Below are 24,632 nucleotides of genomic sequence, written 5' to 3' on the forward strand. Positions count from 1 at the left end.
GAGTTAGTTTAAGAGGTCTGCCCTTGGGTCTACATTAGTTTTGGTGGCCTAGTCTGGGATCTGAGTTAGTTTAAAGGGTCTGGTCTGGCATCTATAAAAATTTAGGAAGCAAGGTTCTGATCTAGGGTCTGTTTTAGTTTAGAGCATCTGGTCTGGGATCTGAGTTACTTAGTGATCTTTTCTGAGGTCTGTAAGTTTAGTTGGCCTTGTCTGGGATCTGAGTTAGTTTAGGGGGTCTGGTCTGGGGCTTATATTAGTTTAGGGGGCCTGCTCTGGGATCTGAATTAGTTTAGAGAGTCTGGTCTGGGGACTATATTAGTTTTAGGGCCTGGTCTGGGATCTGAGTTAGGTTAAAAGGTCTGCACTTGGGTCTACATTAATTTAGGGGGCTGAGACTGGGATCTGAGTTTGTTTAAAGGGTCTGGCATTTATAAAAGTTTAGGGAGCCTGGTCTGGGATTTGAGCTAGTTTAGAGGGTCTGATCTGGGTCTATATTAGTTTCGGGGACCTAGTCTCAGATCTGAGTTAGTTTAGGGGGTCTGATTTGGGGTCTACATTAGTTTAGGGGGGCTGATCTGGGATTTGAAACAGTTTAAAGGGTCTCTTTTGGCGCCTATAAAAGTTTAGGGAGCCAGGTCTGGTATTTGAGCTAGTTTAGGGGGTCTGATCTGGGGTCTATATTAGCTTTTGGGGTCTGGGATTTAAGATAGTTTAGTGAGTCTTATCTGGGGTTTATATTAGTTTATGGGGTCTGGGATCTAAGTTTGTTTAGGGGGTCTGATCTGGAAGGTTGTATTAGTTTAGGGGGTCTAGTCTGTGGTCTCAATTTCCTTAGAGCACTTCTACTAGGGTCTCTGTTTAGGATGTCTGGTCTGGGGTCTGCATTATTCAATAAAACATCTCCTGTACAATATGAGACTAGAACTATGAAAGGTCCCCGACCGCCATAAACAATAATTACTGACAGCGCAAATTACTTTGAATTTTGACCCCTGGACGCTCATGCAGTTATGGGGCACAGTCCATAACCGGTGACTATGCACAGAAATCAGATGCAGAGTAATCACCGCGATCTTTAACCATAAGTTAAATATTGTTGTGAATTGTATCCTGGACGCCTTCAACTTGTGTAAAAAAAAATAATAGAAAACTATATAAAATTCTTTAGCTACAATCTATGAAACATTTCAAGAGGAATCAAAGCAATTGTCCTGCCATATAGTGCCCAACATATACTGCCACCATAGAGTGCGCAATAAGACCTGGTCCCGGGTTGTAAATACTCTATCATTCTGATTTATCTGATTAGATGATGGATTAAGGAGTTGGAAACCCAAGCGATGCACAGTCATGCAAGAAATTAACTCTTAGAAGTCAGGTAGCGGTGAGAGAGTGAGGATGAGTCCCTTTCTCTTTATTCGTTCGTGTTGTGCAAAACGTGTGTGGAAGTATCGATAACAGCGTGCAACAATCCCAGTCACTAGAATGAACCGGAATAAACACGGTGATACATTGTTATCAGTCAGCGGCAGTGAGTTTACTACGTTAGTTGATGAGTGCACTGTTTGGCGAGATGATATGACGCCGGATGACACAATCGGAGCTCGAGTCTCAATTCATTGGGTTGAGTGGATATGAATAAAGCGCGATCGTGTGGCCTATACTCCTATATGTGATGCCACTTTATAGCTCACAGTATTGGGCACTGTATGATGCTACTATTTTGGCGCTGCATAGCTCTGTTATTTTTATTACTTTATTAACATATTCGGGCTCCGTGACGCTATTATTTATTATACTGTTATATCATTGTATAAGGGTATATAACAGAATTTTCACACTATGTGACGATATTGTTTTAGTTACTGTATGGAGGTATGTTTTATTGCCATTAATTTACTTAGGCACTGAAAAGCTTTCATATGGTTCCTATATGAATATATACAGTATGGGCATGTTGTGACTGTATTATTCAGGCACAGAATACCTCTGTAATATGGTTACCATATGAGAGGATAATATTTAGGCACTATGTGATGCTGTTATTTAGTCTCTTCTACTTCAGTTACAGTATGATGACACATTACATTGGCACTGGGTGTTCTTAGGCACTGTATAGGTTTTCTATTCGTTTTTTACATGCGGGTATATTACTTGAGCGCTGTATGGTGCCACTATTTAGTAGTCAATGCCCCTATTTGAGCATTGTGTGGAGCTGTCATTTATTCACTGTGTAACGCTGCTATTTGGTTACTGGATGACGTTATATGGTTCGCGAGTTGTATGATGAAGGCTCCGCATAGGTCTATGCGGCTACTGTATGAGGGTATACTAGTTAGGCGACAAGTGATGCATCAGGAGGGGTTTTCATGTTTATAAGAATATTCCAACTTTTTCCTCTTTAGGGAACGAATGCTCCCAAGATGAAAGCACATCAGCCGCCATTTTCACCGTGCAACTGGATGACTACCTTGGAGGAAAACCCATTCAGTACAGAGAAATGCAAGGATATGAATCCGGAGTGTTCGTTGGATATTTTAAAGGAGGGATTAAGTATAAGGTACGATGAATTCAATACATTTTGCTACGGTGGTCTCCTAAAGTTAGAGTTCTTATTAACTCGATGCAGGCAGCAGTGGTCACATCAGAAGCATCAGGGAACACGGGACTTGGCCAGAATCCAATCTGCTCTATTCTAAATCTTTTTTTATTAGAATATTCACAGGGAGCCGTGGATGTGATTGGTTAGGGCAAACAATAGCAGCCTTTACATGAAGCCCCCACCCCAAAACTCCAGTTGCCCCCAAACTTCAGGAAACTCTTGAACCATATGGATCATGTATCCAAACAGATGATTGTTAGTAAAATAGGAAAGTTTATGTCCTGCTCCAGTCCCAAAACCGCGTATGTTCACTATTTACCACCCCTTTTTTTGATATCCCCATAATCTTGGAACTATCACGTCAAACTGGGGACTGTGTTTTTCTGTTACTGGATTGGTCTCAAGTTCAGAGGTTGTTATTTCCCCCATTACCATCCCCCCACCCTTTATATCAAACTATCTCTCTGGTCCATAATAAATATGACATTCCCAAAAAGGAGGCTTATAGTGAATATATTATTACTTGGTTTTGAAAAAAGATCAACATCAAGAGTTTCTTACTTGTTACAGAGAATTTGTCAGTCGTTTTTTACGTGTTAGTAGCGGTATGGCTGTGTAGATACCTGTTTTCTAATAAAAATGATACCTTCTTTGGGGAGATCCGATGCGCCAATTTGGAGAAATCAGGCATAGAAGCCATGTGCCAATCAAGTTGGAAGTGCACAGGGGGCGTGTCTATGCACTTGGAAGAAGGTGATCAAATGCATTGGCATGCTCTCCGGCCTGACTTGCATATGAATTCTACACTGGATTTTTCTTGACTAGCACATCTAATCACTACAAAAAAGGTATCATTTTTATTAGAGGACAATGCTCTACACAGCCATACACTACAACAAAAGCAAAGAAATGAGCCGGAGAATAAGTTGGTATATGTACAATATGTAGGAGCATGTTCACACTGTGGCCATTTCACAGACAAAACCCTAGAAAAACAAAATTAGCAAATACCCTGTAGTAAGTAAATAAGTGAAGAGTAATAATTCATGTAAATAAAACAGGGGACTTAATTATCACTATTTTCATCCAAAAATCATAAAAGCCATCCTACCGCGACAACAAGGTGTGCCCAGACTGGACGGTGCACATGGAAGAAGTAGTTTAAATGCATTGACACACCCCCTGGGCACTTCCAATCTGATTTGCATATGACTTTTAAGCTCCTCCTCTTGCTTGCCTGAAGTCACACAGTACAGAGGTCAGTCAACCAGGAGGCAGCACTGGGCAGGGAATAGAGCTGGGGTGACAGAGGCTTCAGATCGACCATAGCTCTTCAGCCTCATTTGCATTTCAATTCATGTCCTTGGTTGGATTTGAACCCAGGACTCCTGTACTGTGAAGAAACAGTGCTAACCACTGAGCCACCATGCAGTGCTACCCAGTGAGCTACCATATAGTGCTAACCACTGAGCCACAGTATAGTGCTAACCACTGAGCCACAGTACAGTGCTAACCACTGAGCCACAGTACAGTGCTAACCACTGAGTCACCGTACAGTGCCAACCACTGAGCCACAGTACAGTGCCAACCACTGAGCCACAGTACAGTGCCAACCACTGAGCCACTGTACAGTGCCAACCACTGAGCCACAGTACAGTGCCAACCACTGAGCCACAGTACAGTGCCAACCACTGAGCCACAGTACAGTGCCAACCACTGAGCCACAGTACAGTGCTAACCACTGAGCCACAGTACAGTGCTAGCCACTGAGCCACCATACAGTGCTAACCACTGAGCCACCATACAGTGCCAACCACTGAGCTGCCCAAGGTTATCACTACCTAAACCATTACATAGTTATTTTGTACAATGAGTTACTAGTGTCAAAAGCGATGCTCAGCGGGGATACAATGTCTAGCACACAGCAGTAACACATCAAAAATCTAGACGACCGGGTTGAAAGAGTTCATTGTTGCAGCGGAAGAGCAGGATGTTGGTAAATCAGCAAAGTGACAGTTAACTGTCAAGTAGTAAACTGTGATGACAGAAGACTGATCGCACATCGTCAGGTTCTGATGCCGAGATGTAAAGTCTCTGTATACGGTCCACATGACTGTCCTCGGAGTATACGGCGCCTGCCTGGCATCTGCCCCTCGTAGACATTCAGTCCCATGTATTACATCTGTTACATCTCCATTGATCATCTGCCCAACAACTGCTCAAAGCTTTGATGTTCCAACAACCTCATCGGATGATTCAAAGCAAAGGGAAACTTTTTTTTTCTAGATATGACTTCAATCTGTAAAATGTCCCTATATTACCATGCGCCCTTTATAATACTGGTCTTTTATTTGGCAGCGGGTGAGACTGCTACTTTTAGATCCCCTAGAACGATGATGACGTTGGTCAAACTGAGGTCTCCAGGGGAATAATCACACTTTGTATATGGGGAGGGCATTTTCTGGATCAGCTTGTCCATTGAGGGTATAGTAAAACCCCAATATAGACTGATGTCACTTGAAACAGCTGATTTTGACAGGATGAGCATCAAATCAAAGAGGACTCTTCCCCAACAGATGTTGGGGGAAAAAGATTGGGATTACACCACCATATTGGAGAAAGGAAGGTTTGATGATGATGTTCTCCACTACCACCTACTATCCTTTGTGTAGAAGAAAAGAGTAGCTTCAGCTGTTGGCCATGTCCTCCTTAACTCGTAAAATAATGCATCCTACCCATTTTCATGCATCCTTACTTCTCAGCCAGACTGGTTGCAAGGAGGTTCTTTTCCTAAACAACGATGCATTTGGGTGAGTGGACGCCTCCTGCCAATCTTACCAACAGATTGCAGATGATTGTTGAGGGGTCCCAAAAAGGACAGCCTTTGCAGTTTATTAATTGTCATGGAATTGTACAACGTGAAAAACCTCTTTTATCCCCTCTCCCCGTCATATCTTGTAGATAGCTGTTGGTTGACCAACAGTGCAGCTGATCGTTCACCCAGCAGCCATCTCGCCTGACTCTCCCATACGCGGGAACGCTCGCTCTTTGAGAAAGCCATTACAAGACTTGTCTGATGGCTGCTTATGTCATAGTTAAGAAAACGAATGGTAGTCCAAAATTGGACATGCCGGATCCTTAGTCTGTTCAACGGTCATCTGTCTGTGGCCCTCAATACACATTAGACTGCTGTTGACCAAACCGATATTGGCGGGCTGAAGACTGAAAATTGGTCAATGTGTTTTTCCCCACTGATACATTTACACAGTGATTCACTGCGGGACTATCAGTCTTCATAGGTTAGAAAGGGACCTGTCGAATAGGTTAGAAAGGGACCTGTCGAAAGGTTAGAAAGGGACCTGTCGAAAAGGTTAGAAAGGGACCTGTCGAAAAGGTTAGAAAGGGACCTGTCGAATAGGTTAGAAAGGGACCTGTCGAAAGGTTAGAAAGGGACCTGTCGAAAAGGTTAGAAAGGGACCTGTCGAAAGGTTAGAAAGGGACGTGTCAAAAGGTTAGAAAGGGACCTGTCGAAAGGTTAGAAAGGGACCTGTCGAAAAGGTTAGAAAGGGACCTGTCGAAAGGTTAGAAAGGGACGTGTCGAAAGGTTAGAAAGGGACCTGTCGAAAGGTTAGAAAGGGACCTGTCGAAAAGGTTAGAAAGGGACCTGTCGAAAGGTTAGAAAGGGACATGTCAAAAGGTTAGAAAGGGACCTGTCGAAAGGTTAGAAAGGGACCTGTCGAATAGGTTAGAAAGGGACCTGTCGAAAGGTTAGAAAGGGACTTGTCGAATAGGTTAGAAAGGGACCTGTCGAATAGGTTAGAAAGGGACCTGTCGAATAGGTTAGAAAGGGACCTGTCGAATAGGTTAGAAAGGGACCTGTCGAATAGGTTAGAAAGGGACCTGTCGAAAAGGTTAGAAAGGGACCTGTCGAAAGGTTAGAAAGGGACCTGTCGAATAGGTTAGAAAGGGACCTGTCGAAAGGTTAGAAGGGGACCTGTCAAAAAGGATAGAAAGGGACCTGTCAAATAGGTTAGAAAGGGACCTGTAATAATAAAGACCAGCTTTAATCTCCCTGTATGTAAAAGGATAGACATGTTGAAATCCAAAATTCCCATTTCTTTGATCACTTGATGGCACACTTGAGAGGACATTCATCCACACAAGTCCACCAACATTCACCATGAGTGTTTGCCTATTTCCAAAAATCTGTCGATTTCGGAGATAACACTTAACATTCCTATCGTAACGTTTTGCGTTATATCATTTTTCAGGCTGGCGGAGTGGCCTCTGGTTTCACGCACGTGGTCACTAATGACCTCACCGCACAACGTCTGTTTCACATCAAAGGAAGGAGAGTGGTGCGAGCGACGGAGGTTCCCCTGAACTGGTCCAGCTTCAACAGCGGAGACTGCTTCATTGTAGATCTAGGATCTGTAAGTACCGGTAGGAAGGATTTGTAGAACGTATTTGTTATGGAAACATTAAGTGTTGTAGTTTTATGTATCAATTGCAGTTATGGGATTGTAGTACATAGTTCTGTCCTGGCTGATAATGTCGGGACTGAATCCAGCTTCAATCCAGGTAGGGTAACCCCTTACATGTAGGTAGGTTAATCCCTTATTAATGGCTACACCAACATTTATTTAGCTCGACAGAGGGAGAAGGCTTCCTCTGTCCAACCCCTTAGTCCTACTGTGTTGTGATCACAGGGTACGAATGGATTAAGATGGCAACCAGGGGCCCAGCGATGCCCCCCCATAGCTGCTGATAGTTTACCTATTATCATGTACACTGACAGGCATAGAATTCTGCAGTGTACAATATGAGAGATCAGGCTCATACAAGTTTAAGTCCTGAAGTGTGATTTAATAAAAAAAAAAAATAGGTTAAAATAATGCTAACAAATAAAAAAAATAATTAAAATATAAAATCATCCCCCTCCCAAAAAAAAAGGAACAATAACACATTTTTCTATATCTAAGTTGTTTTATAAAATTAAAAACTAAAAATGTAATAATAACTTATACAAACTGGTATCACCATGTCTCTAAGGATCTCAGCCATATGCTAATACTTAAACATTGAACTCTGTAAAGAACGGAATGAAAATCAATGACTTATTTGCTGATGTTCGCTCATCCCATTTTACAAACAATGGAATAAAAGGCGATCAAGAGGTCAAATGTATTCCAAAACGATACCGTACAAACGTCAACTCGTCCTGCAAAAATCAAGTCCTGACACAGATCCTCCCAGATAAGGATTAAAACGTCATGGCTCTCAGAATATCGAAAAATAATCACAAATTCTGGTATTATTATTATTTTTAAATGAAGGCGGATCTTTATTTTCTTATAAGTTATTGTGAACATCATCATCCTTCTGTGTTTTCATTGTGTAAGTGGAAGCATTTTATTTTCAAGGTATTTTTATTGAAACATCTTTTTTTTTTTCACAAAATTATTATTTTAAAACATTTTTCATTGTCGCAGAAGTAAGAAAAAAAATGTCTATAAATTTATAATAATTCTATACCAGTATGTATCTCAAAATTCCACCATTGAAAAAAATCAAAAAACAAAAACTCTTGTGTGACCACGTTGACCAATAAATAAAAATGTTACAGCTTTTGGAACAAGATGATGAAAAAGTGAAAACATTGCTTAGACTGTCTTTTAAACAGGACCTGTCACTTCTCATAAATGTGTTATTTTTGTGCCCGGTGTAAACGCCGCCGTTCTCCTGAATCCGGAGATGTTTTGTTTTTTTTTTTGTTCCTGCTCCTCTCCGTTTCTGATATATGGTCATTTTTTTCCTGTATATAAAAATCTAGTATTTTTAGGCAAGTGGGTGTGGTCCTCAAAACAACTATGGTTAAAAGAGAGTTAATGGCCACACCCACTTGGCTAAAATGGCTAGATTTTTCCATAGGATAAAAAAATGTCCATATCTCAGGAATGGAGAGGAGCAGGAACAAAAGAAAAACATCACCGGATTCAGGAGAACGGCGGCACTTATTCTAGGGGGAAAATTGTTATTTTTATGGGACGTGACAGGTCCTCTTTAACTCCTATATAATTTCAGGTTACACGTACTTGGCCCTGACCGACCTTTCATTCCTATGTAACTTATTATTGAAATATAATATATGAATTGGATGGTAAGAGAACAATACATGAAAGGTGAAGAACACAATACCCGGCAGTAATAGAGACATAAGAACACAGAGATTGGGGTGTATTTCCTTAGATAAACTGTCCTCCTGTTGACCCAGGATCAGCCGGTTGTGATGTGTTTGTTTACGGGGCTGCAGCAGATGTTATATACGCCATTTGTGTGCTTAGGTGAGTCCGGTATTTGCCGAAAGTCTTCTTTCTTTCGTCCCATGAGTCAGTAGAATCTGTACTGTATATAGGGTTCACTTGCTTTAAATTTGGTGACCTCTTTAAACTATGGACTTACGTGCTGATATGACGTCCGCATGTGATCGTCGATATAAACTAAAAAAAAAAAAATTCTGGATTTATAACTATGAGCCCATATTATGGGGCAAAAAGTGAAGTAACCAAGCTCATCCGCCCTTCTATGCGTCTAGGAATTCTCCTCTTTACTTGTCAGAAGGGTCTCTTGGAAAATAAACTAGTCACAAAGTGTCCGCCTGCTGAGACCACCAGCTCTATACTACGGAGAAACCTTGCAAAAAGTACTCAATTTCCCTACAGCGCCCCCGCAGGAGAACTGAAGTGTTACACAATCCCTATTCACTTTTTAGTGAGCTGATCGCCTAACCACATAACCGCATAGCAGCCTCCATGCTTATTAAAGGTGAAATTGAGCTTTAATTAACTCCCCCCAGAGCTGCATCCAGCTGTATAAGGGGAACATTGCATGGCATGTACGTGATACTTGTATTTCTTCATGTGAATGGATAGCCGTGTGTGATGCATGAAGTTGTGTTCACCATAATGAGAGCTGCTCTTACGCAGGGTCTTCAGGGTCTCATCTATAAAGTCCATAGTATTATTATTAGTATTATTAATTATTATAGCACCATTTATTCTATGGCGCTTTACAATTGCAGTTAATACTTATGGATGTACAGTGCAGTGAAAATGTATTCATACCCTGTGAACTTTCACATTACACCCACAAATTTAGATGTATATCGGGGGGATTTATTTTATATGATACCAACACAATGTAGCAAGTATTTGTGAATAGTAAAGGAAATGATCCAAAGTTTTCTAAATATTTAAAAAATTTGAACATTGTGATGTGTATTTGTATTCAGCCCCCCTACGGCTAATTTCACATTAGCGTTTTTTTGCGCAGCGCTTCGTGCGCAATACAAACGCATGCAAAAGACACATCATGCGTTTTTGCATGCGTTTGTGTTTTTTATGCGCATTCGTTCTCTAGGGGTTAAAACCAGTGTCTACACATATTTACGCCAAAAACGCATGCGCACGAAAACGCAGACGAACGCATGTCCTTGCGCACGCCTGCGTTCCCATAGACTGTAATGCGTTATTTTGACGCATTCCATGCGCAAGCGTTTTTTTAACGCCTTTCAACGGACCCAAAAATGCAACAGGTCGCGTCTTGTGCACCTAGGCGCACACGATGAAAAAAACGCATGCGCACGAAAACGCAGACGAACGCGTGCTGATGCAAGACCATGCGCCCACCTTGTTAAACATAGGTACGCATGCGCACGATGCGCTGCGCAAAAAAGCGCTAATGCGAAACCAGCCTTAGTCAATACTTTGTAGGACCACCTTTCGCTGCAGGTCTTTTGTGATATGTCTCTGAAAGTTTTCCACATCTAGAGGTGACGTTTTTGTCCCTTCTTCTTTGTATCATTTCCTTTAGGCTAAGTGCACACGTAGCGGAACTCTCGCGGAAATTACCGCGAGAATTACGGATTCCATTCCGCGGGAAAATCGCATTTAAATTCCTGCGATTTTTCCTGCAGAAAAACTAGCGTTTTACAAGCGTAATTAGCTTGCAGAATTGCTAGCTTTTTCCAAGCGATCTGTAGCATCGCTTGGAGAACTGATTGACAGGTTGGTCACACTCGTCAAACATAGTGTTTGACGAGTGTGACTAACGTTTTACTATTGAGGCCGCCTATGCGGCATCAGTAGTAAAAGATAGGATGTAAAAAATAATTAAAAAAAAAAATTTGTTATTCTCACCTTCCGCGTCCCACGCAGCCCTCCCGCCTCTCTCCACGCTCCCGGTCCCAGTAATCCTTTGCGCGAATGACCGCGAGACTTCGCGCTCCCGCAACGTCATCGCGAATGACCGCGAGACGTCGTTTTCCCGCGAGATCTCGACGTCATCGCGGTCATTCTTGCAAAGGCTTACTGGGACCGGGAGCGTGGAGAGAGGCGGGAGGGCTGCGTGGGACGCGGAAGGTGAGAATAACAATATTTTTTATTTTAATTCTATTTTTTGCAGGGATATGGTACCCAAAGCCCGGAGGACAATCTCTGCTCCTCCGGACCGTGGGTACCATCCGCAAATGTTCTGCTTACTTTTCGCAAGGTGTGCACAGCCACAGCGGAAAATAAGCGGCACAATGCATTCCTATGGGTGCGGGATCGCCGCAATTCCGCTAAATTAATGAGCATGCTGCGTTTTTTACCGCAAAGCGATTCCGCCACGGAAAAAAGCGCAGCATTAGCACAGCATTGCGGAATCCCATAGGAATGAATGGGATGCTTATTTTTCGCGGCAAAATCGAAAACCAACGCGAAAAAAACACGACGTGTGAACATAGCCTTACACTTTATAAATACTCGTTACCTTGTGCTCGTTTATCACATGAGATCCTAAAAAAATACATTTAAGTTTGTCGGTGTAACGTGAAAAAATGAGGAACAGTTCATGTAGTATGAATAATTTTGAATGGCACTGTAAGGCTGTGTGCACACGCTGCGGATTTTGCTGCGGTTCCGCAGCGGTTTTGGCCGCTGCGGACCCGCAGCAGTTTTTGCTGCGGTGTACAGTACCATGATTCCCTATGGGAATCAAAAACCGCAGTGCAGACGGTGCGGAATTTTCCGCGCGGATTATCTGCGGTTTTCAATCCGCAGAAAGAATTGACATGTCAATTCTTTCTGCGGATTCTCCTGCGGTTTGCCATCTCCTCCATTGAGGAGATGAAAAACCGCAGGGCAAAACCGCAGAGCAATCCGCAGGTAAAACCGCAGGTCTTTTGACCTGCGGTTTCACCTGCGGATTTTACAAAATCCGCGCGGATGAATCCGCACATAATCCGCAGCGTGTGCACACAGCCTAAACGTTTTTTCCATGAGTCATCCCCCAGCGGCAGGATTACTGCTCCTACTCGGCATGGATTGATGTGGAGTGATGGAGTTGTGCATATACAGGCCTCACGTGAACGCTCTGCCCTAAGTACTACTGAATGTCTTCTTGCTCCCAGAAACAGTGGCGCTATACTTATTTGAAGGAGACTTAGCTGCAAGTCAAATATATTTTACTGTATTAGTATGTATCATCCTCAAGAGCTGCACTCACAATTCTGCTGTTTGTTATTGGACTGGTTCTATTACATTCACTAACCTTAGATTCTGCTGTAGGAATGACACCCTGTACCTGTCAGCATTTCCTGAAAGACAGTGTACACCTTCATATAGATTTTTTTCATTGCTCAGTTCCTTCCTTAATGCAAAGTTTAGCAACTTACAAAATAATATTCAGTAAAACTGTACATATTACTGCTGCAGAATGCCTGTTTTTTTATCTAGCTGAGTTGTCCACAAAATTGTTACAAATTCGTGCTCGGTTCTGATGGTTCTGATGGCTCTCTCTACACTCCTCCTCCCTTCTCTCATTTTTAGAGATAGCAGCAGGTGAGGGTGTTGCACACAGATGTCAACAGTGTGAAAAGGAAGGATATTATCTAGAGATGCATGAAGCAAGACAGCAGCACCCAGACCTCACACCCAGACGTTACATCCAGCCTATATTACTGGAAGAGACACGCAGACATCACATCCAGCCTATATTACTGGGAGAGCCATACAGATCTCACATCCAGCCTATATTACAGGAAGAGACACGCAGACATCACATCCAGTCTATATTACTGGGAGAGTCACACAGATCTCACATCCAGCCTATATTACTGGGAGTGACACAGAGCTCACATCCAGCCCATATTACTAGGAGAGACACACAGATCTCATATTCAGCCTATATTATTACTGGGAGAGACACGGACCTCACATCCAGCCTATATTATTACTGGGAGTGACACAGACCTCACATCCAGCCTATATTACTGGGAGAGTCACACAGATCTCATATCCAGCCTATATTACTGGGAGTGACACAGAGCTCACATCCAGCCCATATTACTAGGAGAGACACACAGACCTCATATTCAGCCTATATTATTACTGGGAGTGACACGGACCTCACATCCAGCCTATATTATTACTGGGAGTGACACAGACCTCACATCCAGCCTATATTACTGGGAGAGACACGCAGACATCACATCCAGCCTATATTACTGGGAGAGTCACACTGCTCCCACGTTCCAAAGACATACTTATAGGGAATTTAGATTGTGAGCCCTATCGGGGACAGCTATTATAATGTGTGCAAACTGTAAAGCGCTGCGGAATATGTTAGCGCTATATAAAAATAAAGATTATTATATTACTGGGAGGGATACACAGACCTCACATCCAGCCTATATTACTGGAGGACACGCAGACCTCACATTCAGCCTTTATTACTGGAGGATTTCCAGACCTCACATCCAGCCGATATTATGGCGGGGACATCCAGTCCTCACATCGAGCCTATATTATGGGTCAGGGGAAACATTCAGACCTCACATCCAGCCTATATTATGGGAGGGACATCCAGACCTCACATCCAGCTTATATTTCTGTAGGACACACAGACCTCACATACAGCCTATATTAGTGGAGGACATACAGAAATCACATACAGCCCATATTACTGGGACAGACACACAGACCTCACATCTAGCCTATATTACTGGGAGACACACACAGAGCTCACATCCAGCCTATATTACTGGGAGAGGCACACACAGAGCTCACATCCAGCCTATATTACTGGGACAGACGCACAGACCTCACATCTAGCCTATATTACTGGGAGACACACACAGAGCTCACATCCAGCCTATATTACTGGGAGAGGCACACACAGAGCTCACATCCAGCCTATATTATTGGACAGTGCCCAGACCTTACATCCAGCCTATATTACTGGAAGAGACACACAGAAATCACAAATAGTCTATATTACTGGGAGAGACAGACCTCACATGTAGCCTATATTGCTTGAGGACACTCAGACATCACATCCAGCCTGTATTAATTGAGGTTGAGGTTGCATAGACATCGCACCAATTCTATTTTACTAGGAGAGACACAAATCTCATTTCCATCCTATGTTACCAGTCGGTGATGCACAAAGGCCTTACATCCAGCCAATATTACCGTGGGGAAGTATACAGACATCACATCCAGCCTATATTACTGGGAGAGACAATTTCACAGGAAAAAAATTATCTGAAACTTTGACCCTCATATCAGTGGTCTAAATATGAATGAAGAAATGAAGCTTAGTAACTGAAGTTAACCACTAAAATAAGGAATAATATATATTTTTTATGTCCACAGCTTTTGACGTCCCACACTGTAGAGTTTCTTGGACAGTTTGTTTTTCCCCATTTCAGTTTTTTGCAAACACTGAACAAGTAGTGATAACAGGAGACAGCAGGATGGTGACTGCAGCTCAGGATGTGATATAAAACGACATAATTCAATAACATTTCAATTTATTTGGCTTAGCTATATCTCAGACAATATATATCTGTGAGGTTATTCTGTTGATGATAATTAGTGATATGTACTGAGATTAAAAAAGATACAAAATCCATTGATTTCAAAGGGAGAGTGTAGTGAGCGTAGTGAGCGGAGACATAAGAATGGGAGGAATTGAGTTGTCCCCAGCGCCAATTATTGTCCATTGAGCTTTCCCAGTCTGATAGTTGTTCGACTGGAACAAAAGAAAGAACTGAATCACACAATTGACCCCACACATGTTCAGAAAAATGATTGATGGCGGCTGAGGAAGGTAGGAAAGGAGGAGAGAGCAAGTCAAGCATATAGTCTACTCTCTATTAAAGTCTATGGCATATATGGGAGCAGTTGAGCTAATATATGGCAGCACATATTCATTATTTCTCCTTACAAATAATTATATTTTTACCCCTGCGTTAACAGAAAATACATAAAATATAATTACGCCCATTTACCAGGATCTATTTTGTAAACCTTGTAGCAGATTTATACCACTTTTTCTCATATTATGAGACAGTATTTGTTTTTTTTTTTCTGTCTACGCAATCAAACACAAAAAGACTCTGTTCAGTGTGCCAATTAGATCGGCTTGGATAAACATTAGGGCAGAACTGACATTTGAGTGCTGGATATTAGGTAAGTATTGTCTACAGACAGCGCGAAAGCAAAGTATTGCAAAAAGATGGGGTCATCGAATGGAGATATCAATTTTTAATATTGTAGCTTATAACTATATACCAGCTTATATCTGGTATATAGTTATTTCAACTTACTCTGCTTGTCCCCTTATGTTGTGAGGTCAAGAAACTTTTGTGCTTTATGATCCATGTAGTGCTGGACATCTGTTTATCTGACCACAACATTTTATTGGGTCCTGCTGTCTCAATTTAGTTTGATTGATTAACGAGAAGAGAGAGAGCACAAAAAAAGGAAACAAAATCTAAGCCTTAGGCTCCTATATATTCAGACATAGCTTGGGGGAGCATTTATGCAAGGGGCATTTATGCACATATAATCGAAGTACATGTTTCAAAGTACTGACAGTTATAACATGGCAGTTAGACAGGGCAGGAGACAGGTAAGACATTTATATACATCTACTCCCTGTACATTTGGCATACAACAAATATATACCATATGCATTTGTGTAATTTATATCCTGTCCGCTGCATTCACACACATCCACCGCCCTGGCATTAACTCTCTACACTCCATCCATATCGGCCCCTCGCTCCTTTCCTCTCCTATGTATAGCACTCACGCTCTTTTCACATTGTTAAATTGCACAGATGCAGTCAGTCCCACCATTCAACACCAGAGACGCTCTCACAAATCACTTAACCATCTGCTCACTCTTTCTATCCTCCTTCTCCTAGTCGCAGGAGACATTGCTCCCAACCCTGGTCCCCCATGTTATAGAAAGTCAAACCCTCCAACTGCTACACTCAGAAACCCCTCTAATCTTATTAATATTCCCTGCATGCCATCTGTCTCTCTTAATTCTGCACTTTGGAATTCTCACTCAGTGTGTAACAAACTCTCCTTCACTCATGACTTTTTCCTTTCTAATTCTCTTAACCTCCTGGCTCTTACTGAAACCTGGATCCAGCAGTCAGACACTACCGCTGCTGCTGCTCTTTCATACGGGGGACTACACTTCTCTCATACCCCAAGATCAGACAATAGAGCAGGTGGAGGCGTTGGTCTGCTCCTATCACCAAAATGTACCTTTCAGGTTATCCCTCAACTACCCTCACTTGTCTTCCCTTCTTTTGAGGTCCATGCCGTAAGACTCTACACCCCCTTCTCCATGCGAGTGGCGGTGGTGTATCGTCCTCCCGGCCCCTCCCATCAGTTCCTGGATCATTTTGCCACTTGGCTTCCACATTTTCTCTCCTGTGACATCCCTACCCTCATCATGGGCGATTTCAACATCCCCATTGCTCTTCCCCTCTCCCCATCTGCTACTCACCTTTTATCTCTAACCTCCTTGTTAGTCTTTCGCAGCTTACTAATTCTCCAATGCATGAAGATGGAAACTCCCTCGACTTGGTCTTCTCTCGGCTTTGTGCAGTGGATGATTTTGCAAACTCCCCTCTCCGGCTCTCTGACGACAATCTTCTTTCTTTCTGTATCAATAACTGCCAGGCCGCTCAGGTCACCCCCACTGTCCAGACTTATAGAAACATACAGGCCATTAACGCCCAGAAACTTATGAAGAACTTGCGGTCTTCATTGGCCCCTATCTCCTCCCTCTCCTGTCCTGATTCTGCATTGAAGCATTACAATGAAACATTTCAAAGTGCCCTGGATGAATTTGCACCCCCTATACATAGAACACCACAACACAGATGGCGACAACCCTGGCACACAGTGCAAATACGTTTTCTGCAGCGGTGCTCCAGGTGTGCCGAACGTCTGTGGAGAAAATCCAACCTACACAAAGATTTCATCCATTATAAGTTTATGCTTAGAACATACAACACTGCCCTTCACCTCTCCAAACAAACCTATTTCAACACCCTCATCACCTCACTGTCCAATAACCCGAAACGTCTCTTTGACACTTTTCATTCTCTACTCAATCCAAGAGTACAGGCCCCAACCACGGAGCTCCGAGCTGACGATCTGGCCAATTACTTCAAAGAAAAAATTGACCAGATTCAACAGGAAATTATCTCCCACTCCCCTCATACCATGCACTGTCCTCCCTCCCCCACTGCATCTAACTCACTCTCTGATTTTGAACCAGTCACAGAAGAAGTAAGCAGGCTCCTTGCATCTTCTCGCCCAACCACTTGCACCAGTGACACATTTCCGTCACATCTCCTCCAGTCCCTTTCCCCTGCTGTCACCCCTCACCTAACTAAAATATTTAACCTCTCTCTCTCTTCTGGTATCTTTCCCTCCTCAATTAAGCATGCCATCAAACATCCACTACTTAAAAAACCATCCCTCGACCAAAACTGTGCCGCTAACTATAGACCTGTCTCTAATCTTCCCTTTATCTCTAAACTCCGGGAACACCTGGTCCACTCCCGTCTTATCCGCTATCTCTCAGAAAACTCTCTTCTCGACCCTCTCCAATCCAGTTTCTGCTCTTTACACTCTACTGAAACTGCCCTCACTAAAGTCTCTAATGATCTACTAACAGCTAAATCAAATGGTCATTACTCCATGCTAATTCTCTTGGATCTCTCTGCAGCATTCGACACTGTGGATCATCAGCTCCTCCTCACTATGCTCCGTTCCATTGGCCTAAAGGACACCGTTCTCTCCTGGTTCTCCTCCTATCTCTCTGACCGCTCCTTTACTGTATCTTTTGCCGGTTCCTCCTCCTCTCACCTTCCCCTTACTGTTGGGGTTCCTCAAGGATCGGTTCTAGGCCCCCTCCTCTTCTCCTTGTACACTGCCCCTATTGGTTAAACAATCAGTAGATTTGGTTTCCAGTACCATCTCTATGCTGATGACACCCAATTATACGCTTCTTCTCCTGACATCACGCCAGCCTTTCTAGAAAACACCGGCGATTGTCTAAACGCTGTGTCTAACATCATGTCCTCACTATATCTGAAACTGAACCTGTCAAAGACTGAACACCTTGTGTTTCCTCCCTCTACTAATGTACCTATACCCGACATTGCCATTTCTGTGTGTGGTTCCACTATTACTCCCCAGCAACATGCCCGCTGTCTTGGGGTCATACTTGACTCCGAGCTTTTCTTTGCCCCCCACATTCGATCACTGGCTCGCTCTTGTCATCTGCACCTCAAAAACATTTCTAGAATTCGACCTTTTCTTACTTTTGACTCTGCAAAAACTCTTACTGTTTCTCTTATTCATTCTCGTCTCGACTATTGTAGCTCTCTTCTAATCGGTCTCCCTCTTACCAAACTCTCCCCTCTCCAATCTGTCTTGAATGCTGCAGCCAGGATCATATTCCTCACCAATCGTTACACCGATGCCTCTACCTTGTGCCAGTCATTACACTGGCTACCCATCCACTCCAGAATTCAGTATAAACTTATTACCCTCACCCACAAAGCCCTCCATGGCTCAGCACCACCCTACATCTCCTCCCTTGTTTCAGTATACCACCCTACCCGCGCCCTCTGTTCTGCTGATGACCTGAGGTTAGCATTCTCAATAATCAGAACCTCCCACTCTCGTCTCCAAGACTTTACACGTGCTGCGCCAATTCTTTGGAATGCACTTCCCAGGTCAATACGATTAGTCCCCAATCCCCACAATTTTAAGCGTGCCCTGAAAACGCATTTATTCAGACTGGCCTATCGCCTCAACACATTAACCTAATCTATCCCTGTGTGGCACAGGCAAAAGTTTACTATAACCAGGTTCCCCGTCTCATGTTCCCACATGCTTTATGCATCCATTAGCCCTCTGTGTCTGTACTGTTACACACTTAACATTATGGCTGGTCCATACAATCAGGGCAACTGTTACCACCCACCTTTCATGTCTACCTCTTTCCTCATAGACTGTAAGTTTGCGAGCAGGGCCCTCAGTCCTCTTGGTATCTGTTATAATCTACGTGATTATTGTTATGCTGTAATGTCTATTTGTCTATTGTCTGTACAAGTCCCCTCTAAAATGTAAAGTGCTGCGGAATATGTTGGCGCTATAGAAATAAAATTTATTATTATTATAGTATGTAATTGTGATGTCATTATGAGCCAGTATGTGATTTTTAGTGTATGTATGTGCCTGATGAAGAGGACAAACCGTACACTTGAAATCTATAGCCAATAAACAGCTTTCATTACCTGAAGCTGGTTTGCCAGTGGGTTCTTCCTGTGCAATGCCTGGGTGATACCACTTCTTGTTTCCTCGGTTCCCATAGTATAGCATTTGGAAGTATTTGGTATTAAATAATGTATTACTGATACATTATATTTGTCAGGAACACCGCACTCTACTTGCTCACTGAGCCAGTGCGCGTGTCCTGAGTGTCAGGATCCTGTCAGCGCCGGCGTACAGCCTCCGCTGAGCTTGGACTCACCCGCACTGTAGGGGTACCGGGGTCAGGTACAGCCAGAAAGTACCGATGCACAGGACCTGTGGATGCTGAAGTTTAGCAAGCAGACACCGGACCTACGGTCATGTGACTGCAAGGGGGCGGGGATTACCGTCCTGCTTAGTGAGATGGAAAGACACTATACAGAATTACTCAGAGTCAGGCAAAACGGAGGTCATACACAGAGATAGCCGTAACGTACCAAGGATGAGACAGAGCTGATAGTCAGGGCCATGCAGCAGTCAAAACCAAACAGACATAGAAGGTACCAAGCAGAATCCGAAGCAATATCCAGAGAACAGACCGAGTCATACACAGATTATCAAGCAACCAGAACACAGCACTAACACACTCAGGGGTCACCACACAATGCCAAGGGCAAGAGTATAACTGACGGGGATGGGAGCGTCCTGAGGCTATAAGAAGCCTCTCCCAGAACCAGGGAGAGGCCACAATCATAGCCCCAGGTGTGCAGGTAAGCCTGCACCGGCATCACAACCTTTAACCCCAGAAATGCCAGTCATCTGCACTGGTTCCAGACATTAACCCCACGTGTGCGAGTCAAACCCGCACTGAGATTATGACAGTACCCCCCTCTCAACGGGGGGCCTCTGGATCCCCAGGCTTGCCTGGGTACTTAGCATGGAAAGCTCGCACCAGGCGATCAGCATGCATCAACCGGGCCGGTACCCAGGAACTGTCTTCCGATCCATACCCCTTCCAGTGAACCAGGTACTGTACCGACCGCCGTACCAACCTGGAATCTACAATATGACCAACCTCGTACTCCACCTGCCCCTCGACCAAAACAGGAGAAGCAGCAGACTCGGAGTCTCCCCGGACTGCTTCAAAAGGTTTCAGTAGAGATTTGTGGAAGACATTAGGGATCTTGAAAGAGGGTGGAAGGCACAGCCTATACGCCACTGGATTGATTTTTTCCACAATCTTGTATGGGCCAATGAATTTGGGCCCCAACTTAGCTGAAGGAACCTTCAGCTTAATGTTTCGAGTGGAGAGCCAAACCTTGTCTCCAACCTGAAACATGGGCCCTAGTGTTCGTTTCCTGTCCGCGAAAAACTTATACCTGCCCTGAGACCTAGATATACTCCGCTGAACTTCTGCCCACGTATTCTGTAATCGCTGAACAGAGCCCTCAGCCCCGGGACACCCCGAGTCGAAACGAGAAAACTCACCAAAATGAGGACTGAACCCATAATTGATCAAAAAAGGAGTCATATCCGTGGATTGACTCACCCGACTATTGAAGCCAAATTCAGCCAACGGCAGTGCATCGCACCAGTCATTCTGTCTAGCAGAGGTTAGACACCTGAGGATCTGTTCCAGGGACTGGTTAGTGCGCTCCGTCTGACCATTGCTCTCAGGATGGTATGCAGACGAAAAGGACAGAGACATCCCTAATTTTTTGCAGAAAGCACGCCAAAACTTAGCCACAAACTGCACACCACGATCAGACACCACATTCAGGGGTACCCCATGCAACCGGATCACATGCTGCACAAACAACCTGGACAACGTCTCAGCTGACGGTAGTGCGGACAGGGGTACAAAATGAGCCTGCTTAGAAAACCTGTCCACCACTACCCATACCACTGTATTACCCTTAGATGGAGGGAGATTGGTAACAAAATCCATGGATAAGTGAGTCCATGGTCTTTCGGGCACTGCCAAGGCCATCAGCTCCCTTGCCGGCCGGCTATGAGCGCTTTTAGAACGAGCGCAGACCCCACAACCAGCAATGAATTTTTTATGTCCGAACCAAGGGTAGGCCACCAAAAGATCCTAGCCACCGCCAGACATGTGGCTGAAATACCAGGGTGAGCACTCAACTTGGATTCATGGAACTCCTGCAAGAGTTTCAGGCGAAGTTGCTCTGGGACAAACAACTTCCACTCTGGCTTGGCCGCCAGGGCCCGCGACTGGGCCCCCTGAATCTCCCGTTCCAATTCAGATGAGACCTCTGCAATCACAACCCCAGGGTGAAGAATGGAGGACGGTGGCTCAGGGGGTGACACCGGCTGAAAACTGCGCGATAAGGCGTCAGCCTTGACATTCTTAGACCCTGGATGAAATGTAATCGTAAACTGAAAATGGGAAAAAAAAGTGACCAACGGGCCTGTCTGGGTGTTAGTCTTTTAGCAGACTCAATGTATGACAAATTTTTGTGATCCGAGATCACCGTAACCGGGTGACTGGCCCCCTCCAAAAAGTGCCTCCATTCTTCAAACGCCAATTTGACCGCAAGAAGCTCTCTATTGCCTACGTCGTAATTTCTTTCCGCAGCAGAGAACTTCTTGGAAAAGAAAGCACATGGCCTGAGGTTGGTTAGACTGGCAGGCCATTGGGACAACACCGCCCCCACCCCCACCTCAGAGGCGTCCACTTCCACGACGAATGGTTTGGACGGATCTGGCTGTACTAACACAGGAGCAGACATAAAGCTTCTTTTCAGGGTCGCAAAGGCCTCTTTTGCGAGCGAGGACCTAGTTTCTCACATCCGCACCTTTACAAGTAAGATCTGTGAGTGGTTTGACCACCTGTGAAAACCCCCGAATAAATTTGCGGTAATAATTGGTGAACCCCAAGAAGCGCTGAAGACCCTTAAGGTCTCGGGGTTGCACCCAATCCGCAATGACCTGCACCTTCTTGGGGTCCATGCGAAAACCCTCACAGGACACAATTAATCCCAAAAAAGACAATTCTTGAATAAAAAACACATATTTCTCCAATTTGGCATACAGATGATTTTCCCTCAGTCTTTGGAGAACGGTTCGTACATGATTCAGATGAGATTGACTGTCGTGTGAGTATATCAGAATATCGTCTAAGTAAATGGCAACAAAACGACCAATGAGATCCGAGAATACCACGTTGATGAAATTCTGAAATATGGCTGGGGCATTGGTAAGACCAAACGGCATGACTAAATTTTCAAACAGTCCCTCGGTCGTGAGGAACACGGTTTTCCATTCATCCCCCTCCCGGACCCTTATCAAATTATATGCCCCCGAAGATCCAGTTTGGAGAACCATTTTGCCTCTGAAAGTTGGTTACACAAATCTGGAATCAACGGAAGGGGGTACGTATTTCGTACAGTAATCTTGTTCAGCTCACGAAAATCGAGGCAGGGACGTAAACCACCATCTTTTTTCTTAACAAAAAAACCCCTGCCGCCACAGGTGAGACTGAGGGACGTATGTGTCCTTTGCGAAGACTCTCAGCAATGTAATCTTTCAAGGCCAAGCGCTCAGGGCCAGACGGACTTTAGGCAATTTAGCCCCTGGGACTAACTCGATAGCACAGTCAAAGGGTGTATGTGGCGGCAACGTCTCGGCCTCGCTTTCAGAGAACACATCTTCGAATTCTTTCAGGTACTCCGGAATACCTTCCAGCTCGACAGATGACACAGATACAGATTTAACAGGTTCAACCAATAGTGCAGACTTATCACATAACATCGAATCATTAAACCCCCACTGAACAATCTCCCCCGTTTTCCAGTTAATGACAGGGTTATGGCATTATAACCAGGGCATGCCCAACACCAATCCTGCTGGTAGATTGTCCAGAACCAAACAACATAATTTTTCCACCTGGGTAGCGCCCACTTTGAGTGAAAACAAGTCAGACATAAAGAGAATTCCCTCTTTAGTGAGGGGGGAGGAGTCAATGGCCACCACTTTGATCGGAACCTTAAGTCTAACTGTCCCTATCTTACAGTGTGTGACCAATTGGGAGTCAATGAGATTGATGGATGATCCACAGTCCACGAAAGCTGTAGAGGGAGAACAACAATCGTCCACTGACAGTTCCACATGAAGCAACACCTTAGAAAACGAGGAAAAGGGTACCTGAGGGTCTGAGTAGTCTCCCCGCTGACTACCCAGACCTAGTCGTTTCCCGTCGACCGGGTTGAGGATGGACAATCAGGACACTCCCTTTTCCAATGTCCCGTTTTACCACAGTAGAAGCATAACTGCTTTTCTCTCCGGCGTTGTCTCTCCTTTTCCTTCAGGGAGAGAGCCCCTACGTCCATGGGTACAGAAACAGTCTCTTTTCCACTAGGGAACAATGGAGTCTCCGCCTGCATCACCCCCCTGGCCCGCAGCCTGCGGTCCATCCGGACGGCCTGGGTCATGGCGTCCTCGAGAGAGTTAGGTGGGGGATGTAATGCCAAGGCATCCTGTAACCGCTCGGACAAGCCTCTGCGAAAGAGTCCTCGGAGTGCGGCGTCGTCCCAAGAGACCTCTGCGGCCCAGCGGCGGAATTCTGTGCAAAACCACTCAGCCGAGTGTTCCCCTGACAGACACTCATCACCATGTCCTCTGCCAATCGCACTCGGTCAGGCTCATCATATACAGTGGGGCAAAAAAGTATTTAGTCAGTCAGCAATAGTGCAAGTTCCACCACTTAAAAAGATGAGAGGCGTCTGTAATTTACATCATAGGTAGACCTTAACTATGGGAGACAAACTGAGAAAAAAAATCCAGAAAATCACATTGTCTGTTTTTTTTCCTATTATTTGCATATTATGGTGGAAAATAAGTATTTGGTCAGAAACAAAATTTCATCTCAATACTTTGTGATATATCCTTTGTTGGCAATGACAGAGGTCAAACGTTTTCTGTAAGTCTTCACAAGGTTGCCACACACTGTTGTTGGTATGTTGGCCCATTCCTCCATGCAGATCTCCTCTAGAGCAGTGATGTTTTTGGCTTTTCGCTTGGCAACACGGACTTTCAACTCCCTCCAAAGGTTTTCTATAGGGTTGAGATCTGGAGACTGGCTAGGCCACTCCAGGACCTTGAAATGCTTCTTACGAAGCCACTCCTTCGTTGCCCTGGCGGTGTGCTTTGGATCATTGTCATGTTGAAAGACCCAGCCACGTTTCATCATCAATGCCCTTGCTGATGGAAGGAGGTTTGCACTCAAAATCTCACGATACATGGCCCCATTCATTCTTTTATGTACCCGGATCAGTCGTCCTGGCCCCTTTGCAGAGAAACAGCCCCAAAGCATGATATTTCCACCACCATGCTTTACAGTAGGTATGGTGTTTGATGGATGCAACTCAGTATTCTTTTTCCTCCAAACACGA

At 44.2% G+C, this 24,632-nt stretch overlaps 1 protein-coding gene across 1 annotated transcript in view; it reads left to right on the forward strand.

Moving 5' to 3' along the window:
- SCIN (scinderin) overlaps positions 1 to 24,632 on the forward strand; it is a 110,778-nt gene that overhangs the window by 4,578 nt on the left and 81,568 nt on the right. Inside the window, exons 2-3 of the mRNA XM_073582125.1 lie at positions 2,406 to 2,560; positions 6,874 to 7,035. Coding sequence (XP_073438226.1) covers positions 2,406 to 2,560; positions 6,874 to 7,035 — 317 coding nt within the window. The remainder of the gene's footprint in view (positions 1 to 2,405; positions 2,561 to 6,873; positions 7,036 to 24,632) is intronic.

This window comes from Dendrobates tinctorius, unplaced genomic scaffold, assembly GCF_039654945.1.
Source record: "Dendrobates tinctorius isolate UK_male_01 unplaced genomic scaffold, ASM3965494v1 ptg000070l, whole genome shotgun sequence".
Taxonomy (NCBI): domain Eukaryota; kingdom Metazoa; phylum Chordata; class Amphibia; order Anura; family Dendrobatidae; genus Dendrobates; species Dendrobates tinctorius.